The sequence below is a fragment of the Pezoporus flaviventris genome, unplaced genomic scaffold (genome assembly GCF_033815535.1).
Source record: "Pezoporus flaviventris isolate CSIRO_AGI_PZ_B2104156 unplaced genomic scaffold, CSIRO_AGI_Pfla_v1 ptg000037l, whole genome shotgun sequence".
In the NCBI taxonomy this organism is placed as follows: Eukaryota; Metazoa; Chordata; class Aves; order Psittaciformes; family Psittacidae; genus Pezoporus; species Pezoporus flaviventris.
This window is the reverse complement of record NW_026892585.1, coordinates 17,400,824-17,417,765: the sequence shown is the minus strand read 5'-3', so window position 1 is coordinate 17,417,765 and position 16,942 is coordinate 17,400,824. Positions and strand designations below refer to the sequence as shown.

The following is a 16,942-nucleotide window of genomic DNA, read 5'->3' as shown; positions in this document are numbered from 1 at the left end:
AACACAGCACTGCACCAGCTACTAAGGAGAAAAATGACTGCTACTGCTGAACCCAGGACATCTGGGTAATTTATTGTAGACGTCTCTTTATTAAAATATGTACATAAGGAATAACATGCAAACAGCATGAAATGTACAATACAGTTTGAGCTTTGTTATTTTCCCCATCTATGAACTACTGTTTTCCAGTTGTATGTTGTGGACAAGGACATTTATGTAGATGTGAGATCTTTTATGACTGAGATACTCAGTTGTAGACATTTTTAAAAAATATATATTTTCCTGTCCTTTGGAAGTGCAGGAGTGAAAAGGACTTCTTTGTTTCAAAAGTTTGAGGTATGTTATCAGATGTCCCTTCCCACCTGCAGATATCTACCACTTCCATGAATAAGGAAAACTATTTAACATCGAGGCGACCTCCTTAAAGTATGCCACTGCTCACAGCCCCCAGTGTACTGTGTATGGGAGGGGGAAAAAAGGTTGCTGATCCTGATACATGCATAACTTTTTACATGTACTCAGCAGACCTGTTGCTGTGGTAACTAATCAGAAGATTCTAACCTTTCCTGATTGAGTGCTGTTTGAACTGCACCAGATGGCTGATAAATCACGCAGCGGCATTTTCTGTCCCTTGAATTACTGTCTGATCTTTTCCCTAAGTGCTGTGGTTTAATTTACAGCAATTTACACATGGATTATTTGGACCTGACAAACTAATGCAAAATGTAAAGCTGCTTCAGGTATGTAGTCACTTTAGTGAACTCCTGTATCGCCTGCATAACACTAGAACTGTTTTTTGTCTTACGTATTGATCAAGCTGTTGCAATTTTATGAATAATGCTAAGCTGTGAAACACTATGCTTGAGTTTTAATATAATTTTAATAAAGGGTAACTATACAGCACATAGTTACTACAACACATTTCTTGCAGAGGGAAGTGAGACACCTTTTCCAGTTCATTGGTCTGCTACAGCATTTCTGTACAGGCAGCATTGTAACAAGGGAAGCATACATGAAGATTAACAGGGTCATTGCATAAGAAAGCAATGCTGTTGTCTCTATTTTCTGCTTCTTTGCTGTCACTGCTGGCTTATCTTCTCAGGATGACAGGTTTCCTTTTTCTACCCACCTCGGCTGTTTATGAGTCTTAAGCTATTGTCAAGTGTTTTAGCCTTATTGTTACAGGTTCTGTTCTAGCACACTAAAAAAAGGTCCAGGCTCACAAAATTTATAAGCCAATACTAAAAAAATGTGCCTTGTGGTACTTTTTAGGGTTATGAAAATAAGTATGTTGTCACTGGTTACTGTAAATTAAAACAAAGAAAAATACAAAAATTATGAAAACAAATCAAGGAACTGATACTATTTTAGTAAATCATTACTTGAGTCCTTGCAGCACTCCATTTTCTGTCCCTGTGACACAAAATAGTTCTGTTCTGTCATGTTACTCGTGCAATGAAGAAACTAGTCACCTTCTGTGGCTCATGAATAAGAGCTTGACACCTCAGCCTGCCATTGTGCCTACTATGACATCTTATGTGCAGCTGCAGCCATTTCCATAGATTAATCTTCAGTGGTGTAATTAGATAAAGGGGCTGCAGCCACAATTTCTCTTTTAGTTTCCATTTTGAACATTCACTGAGCCGAGCGGGTGACATCTTCACATCAGAATATTGCACCTGCCACCCTCTTTCTTTATTATGGCTGAAGCCACCTTCAGCATGGGAAAAGTACTATCAAGTTTCTGCTCCAGACTGGAGCATATGAATATGACTATATATAAAACCCAGAACACCCAAGTACTATTGATACTTTTTGTTCTTTAACATTATTTTGTGACATCAGTTGAATTTACTGGTCTATGGTGAAACTGTTATCTAGGGTCTTGCAGCGTTTTTCAATGTTGCTAACTCTACCTGAGACGTATAAGAAGTTATTTTATTCTTATCACTCACTGTGAGAGGAACCATTTAAATTTAGTGAGATGCCTTTATGGGTATAAGATTAGAATTCTGACTTAGCAGCAAGTAGGTTCACTTACTCTGTGCAACCCCTAAAAATTGGTTCATCTGATTTTTAGGTACTCCAAATCAGTGCTCCATTGGAGAGAACAAGACTAGGACAGTGGCTTGGAACAGTAAAAAGGAATATTGACACGAAGGCTTTCTTGGATACACTACCCTTTTACCAAAATCTATTACAGTAAATTTTTAAAATATAATTTCAACTCTTAGATGGTCTTTTTCAGCATCTGCATTAAGCCAACTTCTTTCATTCCAAATGCTGCTGAGAAAAACTATTCCATCAGCACTATGCCTGCGTGGCTGCTGTCTTGAACTTGCAGAAAAAAGTATTTTGGAAATGACAAATCAAAGATTAGTGCTGCAGTGTCTTGAGGATTTTGGGGTACTAGTTCTGCTGAATAGGCTTTGATCTCAAACTAAAGAGCTGTTTAAAAAAGAACAAAAATAAACTGTAACTTAAGCTGTGTGTTGCTGTATTTGCCTTCTGGTCTCTTCCTTTCACAGATAAAACATGGAATAAAGGTTCTTTGAAATTCCCTTTTCTAAAGATGTGTCCTTCCTGCACTCCTTCTTTGATATTTCATCCAATTGGAAACTTGTTTTTTATAGAAGAAATAAATCACTTTTTAATATCCATAAATTCTGTTGCTATGTTATTAAAGACAAAGAGCAAATAATCAATAAACAAGCATTGTGGCTTTGTCCTAATTGTTATACTTCTGTATTTTCTGTTTACACAGCAATCTCCATTCAAAGATTTCATAGATACAGCTGTGAGTAAATGCTCTCCCCATTTCATGGATGAGGTAATTTAATTGCTATGAGGTTACAAGATTTATCCAAAGCCAAGCAGCAAGCTTATTGCAGAATGACACACCCCAGGCCCTCTTAATTCCCAGGACCATGTTCTAACCACTCATCCTTGCTGCTTTATACAGTTCATGACAGCTTGCACAGAAAGGAAGCCTCAAAGATTTCTGTGTCGCCAGTATGTAATCATTCTGTAGACTGTCTAATAATTCTTAGGTAGATTATACTCAGACATAATCATCTCCAGTGTAATTAGAGAATAGATTTAGTCATCTAAGTGATCATAATACGGGTAATGCAAAGTTGTGCGTTACAGGATATAATTTAAACCTCCTTTTAAATTGCACCTGCTCTTTTCATCGGCTATCTTTCCGATTCTAAGAAGCAAGCTGCCTGTGACACAGTTAATCCTTGATGTAACTCCAGAGCAAAGAATTTGGGTTGTTATGTTCAACTGAAATTGTTACGATTAAATTGGTATAAACTCCTCAGCCTTTCAGTGATTCAAATCACCTTTCAGTTAGGTATTGTAAGGAGGAGATATCCAGCTTTTTTTCTATTGCAACACACATTGAACTCTGATGACAGCAAACTTATAGCAGAGGAAAACAAAGGTCTTGCTTAAAATATGCAATGGAAAATCTTAGAGTGTGAAGGTCCCCATGTTGCTGATGATCAGCCTGGCGTGTAAAAATGAAAAGCATTGGTCTTAAGTAATAACTTCTAAATTAGTCCCTGTTCAGGTTACTGATATACCCCCAAAAGGTGCAGATGCCACAATGTTTCACATTCACTGAGATTTAGACAGGGAACAGCAAATTATTTTCTCTTTTGGTTCTACGATGAAGTTACAACTTCTGGTCTGTGATTAAGTTTGACAGCAAGTGTCCAAAGCTTGTCCATAGTTTCTGAACATATGCAGACCCCTGGATCCTTCTGCTCCTTGTGGTGTTGAGAGGAAAGTCTTTTTGCTGCATATGATTCCAGGATTTTTCCTTCTAAGTTTCCTTTTCATGTAGGATCCCATATGCAGATCCTGCATTTTGGTTTTCTTTTGCCAGATTACTAAACAAGGTCTATTGATCTAATAAGCAGTGTGATATTTAAGTGTCTTGATTCCTACCTTGTAGGAGTGCATCACATGTAGTACTAACTGAAATTTGGACTGACTCTCAGTCTTGTGCTTTTTGTGGCAGCTGCTTCTGCAGACGTATTAGTTTGGCTTGCCCCTTGTTAATGAGTTAGGATCCTGAAGAGAAATAGGAAGAAAAGCAAATATCCTGAGGAACCCAACTCTGACCACCCAGCCCAGTTGTGCAGCACTATGGAGGACATGCTGACAGGGTTCTTCCAGGTAGTTAGTTCTGCTGGCAAAAAGCATTAAAACTTGTGAAATGAGGCAATAGCCGAGTGTAAAATCTCTTGGACTTAGGTACAATGCTCTTTTATAGATTTCTGTATTTTCTGTGCCTTCCCCAAGTTCCATGCTGCTGCACCAATCTAACACACTTGCTCCTTCCTGCTCTGGCACTGAAATGCTCTGGCTTTGAATGCTCTTTGTTCTGTCTGCTGTCATCCACACAGCTTTGGCTTTCTGACCTTGTCACCAGCTTCATTTTAACCCTCCTGTCTTCCCATCAAACATATCTGTCAGTCTCCTCCACACTAAGTGTTTCTGAGGCAGGCATTGGTGCAGCGCGCAGCAAGGTTCCTTGGTTCCTTTCCTTGAAGACAGAAACACAAAGGTGATGCCTCACACCAGTGAACCATGTTTGTTTTCCTAAACCAGTGCAGTTTAACCGAGTAGCTGGGGACACACATGGTTACCCCTAGCAGTGAAGCTACTCTCACCTCTGTACGAGGCACAGGTTGTGAGCTGAACAGACCGGACAGCTCCATGTGGCAAATGGAACAGGCCACCCACTCCATGCACGACAGCCGAGGGATGCTGTGCTCAGTGTGATGCCACACAGGGATGGCAGTGCCGCCTTGCTCCGAGCCTGGCAGTGCTGGTGCTGCTGCACCACAAGAGCTGAGAGGTCCCCAGGGGTTCAGCTGCTGCAGGGGCAGGACCCCACTGTGATGCTTCTCAAGTGGCCAGCAGAAATGTCCCCGGCCATGAGGTCACCCTCATAGCTTTGCCAGGTTTGGTGGACTCCTTATCTGGTGGCTTGACTGCTTAATGAGGTAGCAGCCACATTTTAAATTGCCTGCTTTATTTACTCCCTGCACTTACCCTGTGCGTGAGGCAGAGGGACACAAGTTTCCCACCCCATTATATGACGAAAACTGAATAAACGAGCTTCTACTCTTCCAACACCAAATGTGAAGGGAACAATTGTGCCTCCCTCGGTCCCTGGGCTGAAGGAGGACGCATGCACCACTCCCTACCCATGCACGCGGGACACGGATGCCTCTACTGCGCTTTGGCGGCCTTTCCTTCGGCGCGGTGTTTGAGGGTACAGTCACCCACCCGGCGGGGCACCTCTTGCCCTGAGGGCATCAGGCGCCGTCTCTCAAAGGGGGTGACCTGAGGAGGGCCCCGGGCAAGGGCAGGAACGTTCCCCGCGGCGCAGCCCCGGCGCTGACCCACACGGGGGGGCCCGCACGCAGCACAGCCGCCCCCCGGCCACACCCCCCGGCGCCGCGGCACCGGCCGGGACTCCCCGCGCGTAGCGGCTCGCTGGCGGCTGCGCGCGCAGGGAGGGGAGGGTGCCGCGCGCCGCGCCTGCTCCTACCGGTAGGGGCCGCCGCCAGGCTGAGGGGAGCGGAGCGGAGCGTGAGGCGCGCTGAGGTAGGGTACCCGTGCTGGGAACGCTGCGGGGCAGGGCGGCATCAACCCGACCCCTTCCTCCTCTGAGCGGCGGGGTCGGTGCCTTACTGAGCGGCCAGGGGGATGAGGGGTCTGCGGGCAACGACTTGCCTGCGGGGCTCGCCCTGTTTGCGCCGGGCAGCTGCAGGCAGGGAGGATGGATGCCGCCGGGGATGGCGGGGAGGGATGGCGCAGAGCCGGTTTACCGGTGTCGGTGCGGGCGCCGTTCCCCGGCAGCGATGTCCTTCTGCGCACCTGCTCCCGCGGCGGCTGCGGGAGGCGCTGCACCGCCCTGGGCGGGGGCTGCGGGCACTGTGTAGCATGGCTGCCCCGCGGGGGCCGGGGCCCGGGGGTGCGGGTGGCGGTCCGGGGCCGGGGAAGGCTTGGTGTTGGGGTGGGAACTGGCAAGCGATGTGCCCCGCTGTCCCCTGCCTCCCAGTTTGGAACCGGGCTCTACGGTCTCCGTCTTCCCTGCCTGCCCTCTACTAGCTTCTGCTTTCCCTTCTTCTCTTTAAAGACCCGGCGTGGGCTGTTCCCCCACTTCTTTATTTTGAAGGTGCCTTTTCATACAGTCACCTTGAAATCTAGATGCCTTCATGTGCGTTTCTAAGCGTACTGTTACGCTTAAGTAGGTATGTGATGGTTTCATGCTGCTAATGAGCAGACATACCTTCCTGCAGGAGTCTACAAAACTAAGATCTCTATTCGTGCTACTATAATAATACTACAGGCTATGATTAACCTGCCTTAAAATACGAAAATTGTCTCCAGTAACGATAATTAGAGGGGGAAAAAAATCATATTAAGCTGATATCTTAGCCAGAAGACAGCTTTGTTAGGGCCTGATTCTAGAAGTGCACATATGTATAAATCTGTCCCTGTGAAAAATGTCTTTAAAACAGGGCAAAACCATCCATACCCTTAAGATGTGAAACTTTAATTATCCCAGTGAAGTGGTTGTGCTGCAATGCACCTGTTAGATTCTGTGATGCAAATTATGTATATGTTAAATTTGCTCGGTGGTGTAGAAGGTAATAAATACATGAACTTGGGAGAAGTGGAGTATCTGACTCATTTGGCTATGGACTATTACTGATTCAACTATTGGTCTAAAAGCTGCTTAGAGTTAGAGTTAGGGATTTGAAGTACCTCTAAGCATGTTGGTTTATTTGTAACATGCTCCCCAAACCCTCCAGACAAACAGAAAGAAATCTGGACTCCTGAATCATAAATATTTAGGAAATTGACCTCTGTGGACACAGCACTTTCACTGGTTTGAGACGAATCAGGACTGAAATTGACTTAAGCCATTCATAGTGCTGTAACCTTTCCCAAGTACTTTAGAACCCAGAGCTTACATAGACAGTCTAGACCCACATGTGTTATACTGAGGTAAATGTGATGAATGGAAATCCTTTATTGATTTAAGTAGGCTTGGGCCTCCCCAGAAAAGAATTTCTAATGCTTAGAGTTTGAGATTTTTGTGGTAACTTTGTGGTTTTTTGAGGAAATTTGCAACTTTTTTCCTCATAAAGTTGGGCATGGCTTAAGTTCCATTTATTTACTCTTGCCGACTTTGGTGTTTTTGGTAAAGGATACTGAGTTTAGCTCTCCATCCCCTCCTTCAAAAGTCATTAACCATGGATGCTTTATGCAGTTTGCATGTGGGGAAGTGTGCTAGAAGATGCCAGTAAGAATTTCTGTGCTTATTATGGACTTGAGGAGTTGTGAAGCTGGACATTGTCTCTGTGGTATGCTGGCCTTCTCTTTGTGTAAATTCAGCAGATTGGGAAGTTGCATGGAATTGCTGTCTATACTGCCTCTCTGTAAGGTACCCAAATGGCTGGTTTCTGCCAGTGTGTTTCATTACATCCCAACATTTGCAAACTCTGTCGCTCGTATTGCAACACTTGCCGTTGTTTTAGGTTATCTTTTAAACTAAACTGAGACTTCCAGCAAGGTACTTTGCTTTTTATTTTACCCTTTGTTAGCATAACGATGTTGCTAATTTGAAATGACTACCAGTCAGTGTGCATTAGCCAGCTGTGCTTGGAGGTGGACAGTCTCTTATGTGCAGTGATGAAGGCCTAGCTAAAGCACAAAATTGGGTTATGCTGGCTCTTTACAAAGAGGAAAGCTACGTGGCTACCACTTAGCGACTTCTCATTATGAAGTTGTGTGTTGTACAAAGATGCTTTAGATGCCAGGAGCTCCTAGCAAAGGTCTCTGCACCAGTGGCAGAAGCAGGAAAACAAGTGCTTCTCTATGAAATGGAGAGTTTTACAGATACGACCTTAGGCTGTAGACTGGAACAGCAGCTGCAAAAGGAAGAGAGTTCTGTGGCTGCTTGGAGACTTAATTAAGTGCACTGACATCCACTCAGTAAAAAGTCTGTATAAATAATGAATTTTGCCTGTATGTGTAGCCTGTGATGGAAATGAGACTTAAATCTGTTGTCTTCTGGGTGACTGACCCTGATTTGTTTTTAAATAGGACTGTTTTCATTAACATAATTCAGATTTCTTGAGGCAAAAAATAAGCTCCTATCTTTTTTTGAAAGCTGCCTACTTTGAAAGGTTGGGTAAGGGTGTATTAAATTAGAACTGGTTGGTCAAGGGACTGTAAACTTTTATAACAGCTGAAATCTTACCATTTGTTAGGACTTTAAATGCTGAAGAGTTTTAGCATGCTCATTTGATAGCCAGTATCTAATTTGTTAGATGGTCTTAAGAAATCTGGCAGCTGTTGCCAGGAATATTACAAATTTTCCCACATGCAGCAAGAGAAATATTTTCAGTTCCTTACAGGCCTATTATGCATTTGCTCAGCTAAATCACTGAAGGGGGTGTACTGCTTAGGGAAGCTTTGAAACGCAACTTGATTTTATGCTGGCGTAGGGAATTGCTATGTCTTGTAATCAAAAAATAAAAGTAAACTTAGTGGGGAAAAGGGCCATTTCAAATCTCTGAGTGGAAGTTTGAGATGTTACTTGTTTTGAGCATATTCTTCAGAAATTTTCAGTAGTTAATGGAGGTGGGAGGGAGGAATGGGCAGGGTATTGTTGAGCATGCCAAGTTGCAGCTGCTGCTAACTCAGGTATCTTCTCAGGCACAGTTTAGAGAGACAGACACTGTCAAAGTTGAGAGTGGCACCTTCAAATTGTAAATCGGTGTTGTCTGTTGGTGGTAAGGAAAGAGTCAAACAGTTTGACTATTATTGATGCCCAAACCATAGGGACGTGGAGATCTGGCATGGTTTTGTGCTTTATATTCAGGAACAGTCTCTGCTTTCTAGTTTCTTGATAAATGCAACCTTCCTCTGTCCTGATAAGCCATGCATTAAAGCTGTCCAAATTGTCAATTAAAAAAATAACCTTTCAATGTTTCCTGAGATGGAAACAATATTATTATTGTGCCTTTCAGTTTGCTGTCTTTGTTCTCTGCCTGCAGCTGAATGAATTTTGCTTTTCATTTCTGTTTTTGGAAACATTGCTTTTCTGCAGGATGCAGAGATCACATGTCTCTATGTGCATAAGACACTAGGCTTGATTTGTAAATGGAAATATAAGCTGTCTCAGGCACAGCTTAATTTAAAAGCTAAAACAGGGGTTCAGAACAAAGAACTGTACCCTGAACAAAGTTTTCACAGTTCTGACCTTTTTTTCTGCCAGCCTGTTAAAAATATGGAAGAATTAAGAACAAATAATGTGTGGCCTATTCGATATATTCTTCCTCTCCTAATGTCTTGATCCAAATCTGAGGACCCTTGTTCAGATGCTGCCTCTCAGTTTTTCATATTGTACATGTTTTTTCTTTTCGGTAGCAATGAAAACAGGTCTTTAAACGCTACTAAAATAATTCAGAAGCATTAGCACAGCTGGGTTTCTGTTTTATAAAAGCCCAAAATATAGTGAAGTCATTCTTTAATACACAGAATGTCTTTGTAAAAGGTTTAATGTGCTTCTGGACTTGTAAAGCACCTCAAATCTTTTATGCAATATAAATGTTAAAGAAAATTCTGTCAATCACCAAAATTGTGCTCAGAACTTACCAGTAAGTTTGGCACCCTGTCTATTGCTGGTACATAAAGCACCTGCTCCAGACCAGCTTTAATTTAAAGAAACTGTAGGAGAGAGAGTGAAAAAAATAGGCTGTATGATCATACCAAACTGCTGTGGAGGTCTGAGATGAAACCCCAGTGTTAACCCTCCCACCCTTGTTTTGGGGTCTCTTAAGGGCCTGCGCTGTCTTGAAAACATGATGTTGATTATTGCCAGCATTGGCAATAACTACTTTGGTTATGTCTGTGCTTCAGAAAGCTCAACAGTTATGCCAAAAACTCTTGAAGACAAACTTTGAAAATGTTTAGAAGATGAGATTTTTGTGATATATCTGTGCAGGTACCTCACTGAGCTAAATGAAAGCAAGGTGTAGTGTTCCTGGTTCCATCCATGCTGGAAAGCTTGCTAGCATAGCTAGGCTTAGTATTGAACGCAGCAGTTGTGCTCCTAGGTGAAGGTTTGGCTTGATCAAGCTGAAGTTTTGCCAGCTTCTGAGTCAAATCATATCAACACAAGGCAGATTTCACAGTTAAATTCTATGCATAGTAACATGAGGTGAATGCTTTTCTGTTGTCAGTGCTGACTGCTTGAGCTTACTGAATTTTTCTTCCTTGATATCCACTTGAGCGTTGTTTTGATTTCTTGTGAAGACAAGCTGTAATGGTGGTAGCTGACTTCTCATGTAATATCTTTTACTGATCTGGTATTGCTGCATGTGATGGTAACTGGGTATTATTAAATTCTTAGGCAAGAGACTATATTGATGTAGAAAAAAAAAATTCTGCATGGTGTATTAAGGGCAGAACTGTTTGTACTTGTGCATCACTTAACATGTCCTAAATGGTGCCTTGCTAGGAAAGCAGTAGCTCTACACATAGGAATAGCTACTTCAGAAATTTTAAGTCTTAATTAACATTAACAGTAAATCTTAATTAGCATTTCAGAAGCCCTAGCTAACCTAACTTGTATTAAAACCAGAGGGGTTTTATATATGATGTTAGGGGCATCTTTAGCTTTTCCTTAGATAAAGTCGCGGCGCATTAAGTTAAAAGCAGTTAAAAAAGTGTGCAGAGTAAATACTGGTTTAGCTCAATAAGCATGAATAAGATTTCAAGATGTCTTTTTTTTGACCCTGTTTTCTCACACTAATCCTTTCTATTGCCCACTGCTTCCTAGTGAGTGCTCCATTTTCATTATAAGCCTGTTGTTTTCTTTTCCAATTGAAAGAAAAGGCACAGAAAATAACCTGCTGTTGGCAAAACCAGTTTTACTGGTTTAGAAATAAGCTTTGGAATAGCTTGAACAGTAAGTTATTAGAAGAGCTTTAAACCTAATATTATTAAAAAAAAATAACACTATAAGTAAGACATAGCAATTATGAAAGCTACCGTTGGCAAGCCAGTTTTCACATAATTTATAACTTCATAATACTAGTATCTACTTTGTGCTTAATATCTTCGGGGTGTTTTGGCAAACAAGGAAAATTAGTTGGATTGAAAAGAGGACATCTATCTGATAAGGGAGGATGAAGTTACTTTTCTGAGAAGTTATTGTAGCCGTCAAATTCTTGAAGTTTATAAAAGATTATTTCAGTACCAAGTTTATAAAAGATTATTTCAGTACCAAGTTGCAGCTTTGGGAGAAGCAGTACATAATGTTATTCTGAGAAAAAACCCACCCAGAAAAACAAACAAAAAAGTCTTGAGCAAGTTAGTATGAAAATCTTCCTGTCTTCAGTCAGGTCTCTGACTTGCTAAGCTCAGAGTGCTTTGCTGCAGATACACAGCTATTTAAGTTTTCCGGGGTTGGGCTAGTGAGGGGAAGATTCCAAAACACACTGAATAATTTATGCCCATCCCTGTTCTCCTAGGAGTGTGGCTTCCGTCTTTGTGTTCATTAGGGGAGGATGGGGTACTGCAATTTTCCTCCATGTCTGTTGCTACAACAGAACCATTTGTCTATTCCTTTTTTTATAACTGAAAAATGACATATAAATGAAGGTTTAATTAGATTATGTCACAACCTGTATGTAGAGGCTTAAAGAATAACATTTTTTTTCCTTGTTAACCACTCCAGAAGTCTGGTTGAAGACAAATTTTGACACTAATAGTGCAAGTTGCTCTAATTAGATTTTGCATCCTGTCTTAATACAAGTTGGTATTTGTAAGATCCTCATATTGTGGAATTGAAAATACTCTAAAATGAAACGTTCTGGATCTTGGTATTTTCAACTGGAAGATTAGGTTTTTTGTGTCTGTCAAAATCTGTGAGTTAGTTTTCTTTAGGTGGTGCTAGGCAATAGCACTTCCATGTTCACCCTATTTCAGGAGTATGGTCATGTTCACACGTTTATAAAGTCCTCATAATTGTCATACCTGTTGTTTCAGATGGTGATGTTTAAAGCCAGATGTTGCCCAGTGCTCATGTGTTTTACCGCTGACAGTAATGGTTATTTGTCCATAGAATTTGGCTTGACAGCCTCTAAATGAGATTTATCACAATGAGAGTCGATCTTAATCAAGGAACTTGTTAAACAAAACTTCATAGTGTCAGAACACAAGCTAAGTGCCATAGTGACCAGAAGACCAGTGACCTGAAAAAAATATGGCCACGTGTAATATTGCATCCCTGCTGCAGTACATTTTTGTCAAATAAAAAGATAGCAAGTGGAATATATTACCTTGTGGTTGTTGCTCAGAGCTGGTTTTGCAGCCTTCGTGGAAAGTGATTCTGGGTCAGCCAAGTGTGGTGCCTGTTAACTATGTGAAACTGCTGCAGCATTACATTGTGGCATAGCATAACATACAGCTCTTTGTCTATTTCTACTGCTTTCATATGTAGAATGTATGTAGGGTTTGTATATAGACTGTATGGTCCCTGTTCCTCTTAAGTTGCAGTGGCCCATCCATGAGTGTAATGGTGTGCAAATGTAGGGTCTGTTGACATACCGTGTAGATTTACCTTTGTTTACACCCACATGTAGGCCTGAGAAAATCAGGCCTGTGTGCTAACATGCACTTTGGTGATAAACTGTGTGAGTGGGTGTTCTTTGAGATCTATTTGCAGTTATTTCCAGTGTTTTCTAAGGTTTTCAGGGTTGCCTTTCGTTGGAGGAGCAAATAATCTGTGAAGAAAGAGTAGGTATTAACAGTAGGTAGTTTTGTAAATTAGCTTGATTTGTCAGAGGTACTGTGGAGGAGGAGTATTCTGTTCTTCTTGTAGATGAAAAATGCTTGTTCGGTATTGAGTCAAGATGGTACCTTGTGAGAGGGCAAAGAGGTGGCAAATGTGTGAAACTGAGAATGAGGGCAACCTGAAGTTGAACTAAGGAAGAAAAGAAAGTAGGCAAGTAGAAACGTCCTGCTTAGATAGGTGGCTACTAACAGACTGCTTTAGTTAAGTGGTGGAAGATGAAGTTCAGTAGTTTTGTGAGCAAACAAGCTACGGTGTATCTGAGAAACTACCATCCTTACCATATTGAAAATGAACCAAATGAGGTTCTAGGAAAAACTGCTACCTAGCAAACTGAGTAGAGTTAAACTGTAGTAGTAGATGGCTAGCTAGCTAACTTCCTTCTCTAGAAAAGTGATTTAAGGTCTCAGCGCTAACTCTTATGACAGTCATGTTTTCAGTATAACATTCAGTATAACATTCGGCTTGCAGCATTTAACTGCAATACCTACCCCCCCCCCCCCATGAAATATGTTGAAGTGAACTGTAGCTACAGTGTAGCTTACTCATACTTTCGTACTTTAAAAGTGTTAACCAAAATGGCAGTTTGTTTTTTTGTGTAGTAACTGTTGATATATATAAGGGACAAAAATAAAACAAATCCTCATAAGTACAATTGAGGCTTCTTTATTCCAACGAGGACTTCAGGAGTCCGTAGAACATTAGATAGAAGTTTTTAATTTTTTTCACTGCCTAATTTAGTCTGTAGGTATGTGAAAGTCTGCCTTGCATACCTTCCAATTTGTTCAGTAATACAGTGCTGAAGTCTTCCATCTTTTTAAGCCTACTTACAACTTCATGTAATAAAAATTAGTATTAATACTTTAAACTTTCTCTCTAGGCTATTGGCTGTCTAATGTCTTTCAGCTGCCTTATATATTTCAAATAAGTCCACTTAGTGTTTAGAATAAAGAAAATATTTCTTTTGAGTACTGAGATCTAGAGTAAGTCTGTAAGTTATTCAGGATTTTGGCTGGTCTGGCAAGGCATCAGAAGAAAAATTTAGAGCACTAAATGATGACTTACCTGAAGGTAGATGTGACTTCTTAGGGTGCTGGAAAGCAGTTATGTTGACATCGCCAACACAGAAAAAAAAATGTACATACTCTGAATAATTCATAACAAAACACTACATGATTTCATTAGTATTGAAGCTTGGGCAACACTCCACATGTTGCATTTCAGTTTAATGACAAATGCTTTGATGATTCAGAAGTGGTAAGAGTGGTAATTGAAGTGGGACTTTGTCCTCATGTCTGTCTGCAAGACACTTACCTAAAACAAGTATACTGACAATGGTAAAATACCCAAGTCTGCAGGTACATGGCCTCTGCTGGATGTATTCTCTCAGCTGAAGCCGTTCCAGTTCATAGTAGCTTGTCCTTTCCCACTGGTCAAAACTCTGCTTGTAAAAAGGGGTTGGTTTGCTTCCTAATGCACTCCAACTCAAATGGCAACTTACATATAATCTTACCTAAATTAAAAGGTCGTGTCAGTTCTCTAGACAAGTCATCATGCCACATTGTGTTGGTAGAGGACACCTTTAACACTCGTCTTCTCTTGAAGTTGTTTTTTGCACGGTAGAGCATCTGTGTGATCTGTTCATAATCTATAGGCAAACTTTTAAGTGTGTTCTTCACAAACGATTACCACTTTATGGGTTATCACCTTAATCCAAAAGGTATTCTTTCTTTGGGTTAATATTGGAGGCCTGCTGTCCTGTGAGAAGTGTATGCTGAAATGGTACTGCTCCAAAAAAAAAAAAAAAGGTCACATTTGAATGTTTTGAAAGATGTGCAAGTTAATTATCAAAACAGCTTTCCACACCCTCCCCCCCATCTTTGTCTTTCAAATAAATTAGCAGCTTTTGGGGCGGAAATCTTAATTGTATTGGTTTGTTTTAAAATGTGTCAGAATTTTTCCTGAATGGTGGAAAAAATAGCAGATACGGCAATACACACGAGACTTCCTATGACAGTGCTGTAATCCTGAAACAGTTTAAAGTTTTTATTTATATGTTGTCATTGGAAAAACTTAAAATCTTAAAACATTTGTGCTACTCTGTAAGCACGTTAAAGAATATTCACATTAGCCTGCATAAACAAATAAACGGTTATCAATTAGCTTTAGGTAAGGGCAGCAATGCAGGCAAACCACAGAGAAAATAAAGTGCAATTAGTGCTTCAGGCTCTCTCTGATCTGAGTAGATAAACTGACAGTTCTTGATATAATTGTGTTATATCTTTGTTCAGTTTCCAGTTACACCATTGTCCTCCTTCAGGAATCCCTCAAACATGTTTTTTCTTTCCTTTTTTAAAATACCAAGCTGCATGGGAGCAGAGAGTAAATTATTTAAAGTTATTCTGTGTCCCTGCACTTGTCTGAGTCAGCAGAATACATTTAGGTCATGTGTTCCTGAACAGCTCCAGTGCAGAATATCTTCTTTGTGTGGGGGCTGAGTAGGCTCATTAAGGTACAGTTATCTTTTTTCCTCTTCGTTATTCCTGCACAAGCCTTGGCTGAAAAATGGCTGAAAATTACTATATTTTTTTATTTTATTAAATCCAGATAAGCTTCGTGTGAGCTAATCTTCTGTTATCATTGGACAATCAAGTGACAGAGGGAATGCAGTATCTCTTAGCTACAATAAGTAGCAGTAAGAGTGATTCTCTAATGCATGCAGTTATGAATTCAGCAAACACTAGTTTTGTTTGTTTATTCTTCCTTTCCTTTTCAGGATGGCTGCAGCTCCTCCAAGTTACTGTTTTGTAGCCTTTCCCCCATGTTCTAAAGATGGGCTGGTGGTGTTTGGAAAGAACTCTGCAAGGCCAAGGGATGAAGTACAGGAGGTGGTCTACTTTGCTGCCGCAGATCATGATCCAGGAAGCAAAGTTGAGGTAAGGGTGAACTGTTACATTCAAACGGTGAGAAATTATTATCATTGGAAGAAATGAATGCTGTCTTGTTTTCCAGTCAGACTGTGGAGTCCTTGTTCCCTTCACTCAAACCTCTCTTAAGTAGAGAACAGAGAAGATTTTTGAAAGTCCTGGAAGTGAAACTCGGAATGTAGCTTTTTTTTGTTTTTTGAGGAAAAAGCCACAATCCAGAGACAGGCCAGACTTTTTTTTTAAGGGAAGAATATTCTGGCTAACTGTAAGTTAGAGCAAATTTTCAAAGTTTGTCACTTGCCGTATGACTTGTTCTTCTTCATGGTAGTTGTTTTAGAGTTATAATGGAACCTAACTATGGTATGCATGTTGCAAAACTGGTAGCCAGAAATCACTGCCTCAAAAGAACTTGTGCTCTAATAAGGCAAAGTGAGGAGGAAAGCAAGAGTGTAAACTTTGTAAGCCTGACATAACACTTGTACATGCAGTTGGCTTTGACATGTTCTGCAGCTGAGGCACCTGCTTCATGGGCAATTTTCAGTACTGCGGCTTCTCTTTGAATCCAGGCCAGATGTGGAATCCTGTAGCTGGATGTTGATGCCATGGATGCAGGTTGAACGAGACCCTGCTGGAAGTAATTTTAATTATAGCTTTTACTTTAGCCTCACTTTAATGATGGAAGAAATGAAAGGATAAGCAGATGTGGAAGTGTGAAACAAGGGGACAAGTGAAACAAGAAGACGGGAATAGGGGAAAGTGTGGTGAAGAAGGAATGAAGATACAGAAGGGAAGATAAAGATAGGTGCAGGTAGCTAAAAAGCAGAGGACACAGAGCCTGATCTGCACTGTCAGGAGCTTTTAGAGTTCACAGGTTTGCACTCTTCCTGGCAGCTGGGAAAGCAGGAGCTGTGAGGTTCCCTGCATTCAACTTCCTCCTGTCTCTGTGCAGAAGGCTGAGAATACTAGGTATTTTGCACCAGTCAGTGACTGTCATCCCTACAGGTTCCTTATGGATAGAATTGTTACTTCCCCAGAGGGGATCCTAAGGCAGTTTTAATTCTGTATTTCAAGTGGGACAACTTCCAAATGTCAGAGGGCTTGTTTGTTCTAACAGTTA

General features: G+C 41.0%; 2 protein-coding genes across 4 annotated transcripts in view; one reads left to right on the top strand and one right to left on the bottom strand.

The window, feature by feature from the left end:
• The window catches only part of WIPF3 (WAS/WASL interacting protein family member 3), a 303,238-nt gene that overhangs the window by 231,669 nt on the left and 54,627 nt on the right, over window positions 1-16,942 (bottom strand). The gene's annotated exons all lie outside the window — the stretch shown is intronic.
• The window catches only part of SCRN1 (secernin 1), a 37,444-nt gene continuing 25,988 nt past the window's right edge, over window positions 5,487-16,942 (top strand). The window contains exons 1-2 of the mRNA XM_061464887.1: window positions 5,487-5,628; window positions 15,675-15,834. Coding sequence (XP_061320871.1) covers window positions 15,676-15,834 — 159 coding nt within the window. The 5' untranslated portion in view covers window positions 5,487-5,628; window position 15,675. The remainder of the gene's footprint in view (window positions 5,629-15,674; window positions 15,835-16,942) is intronic.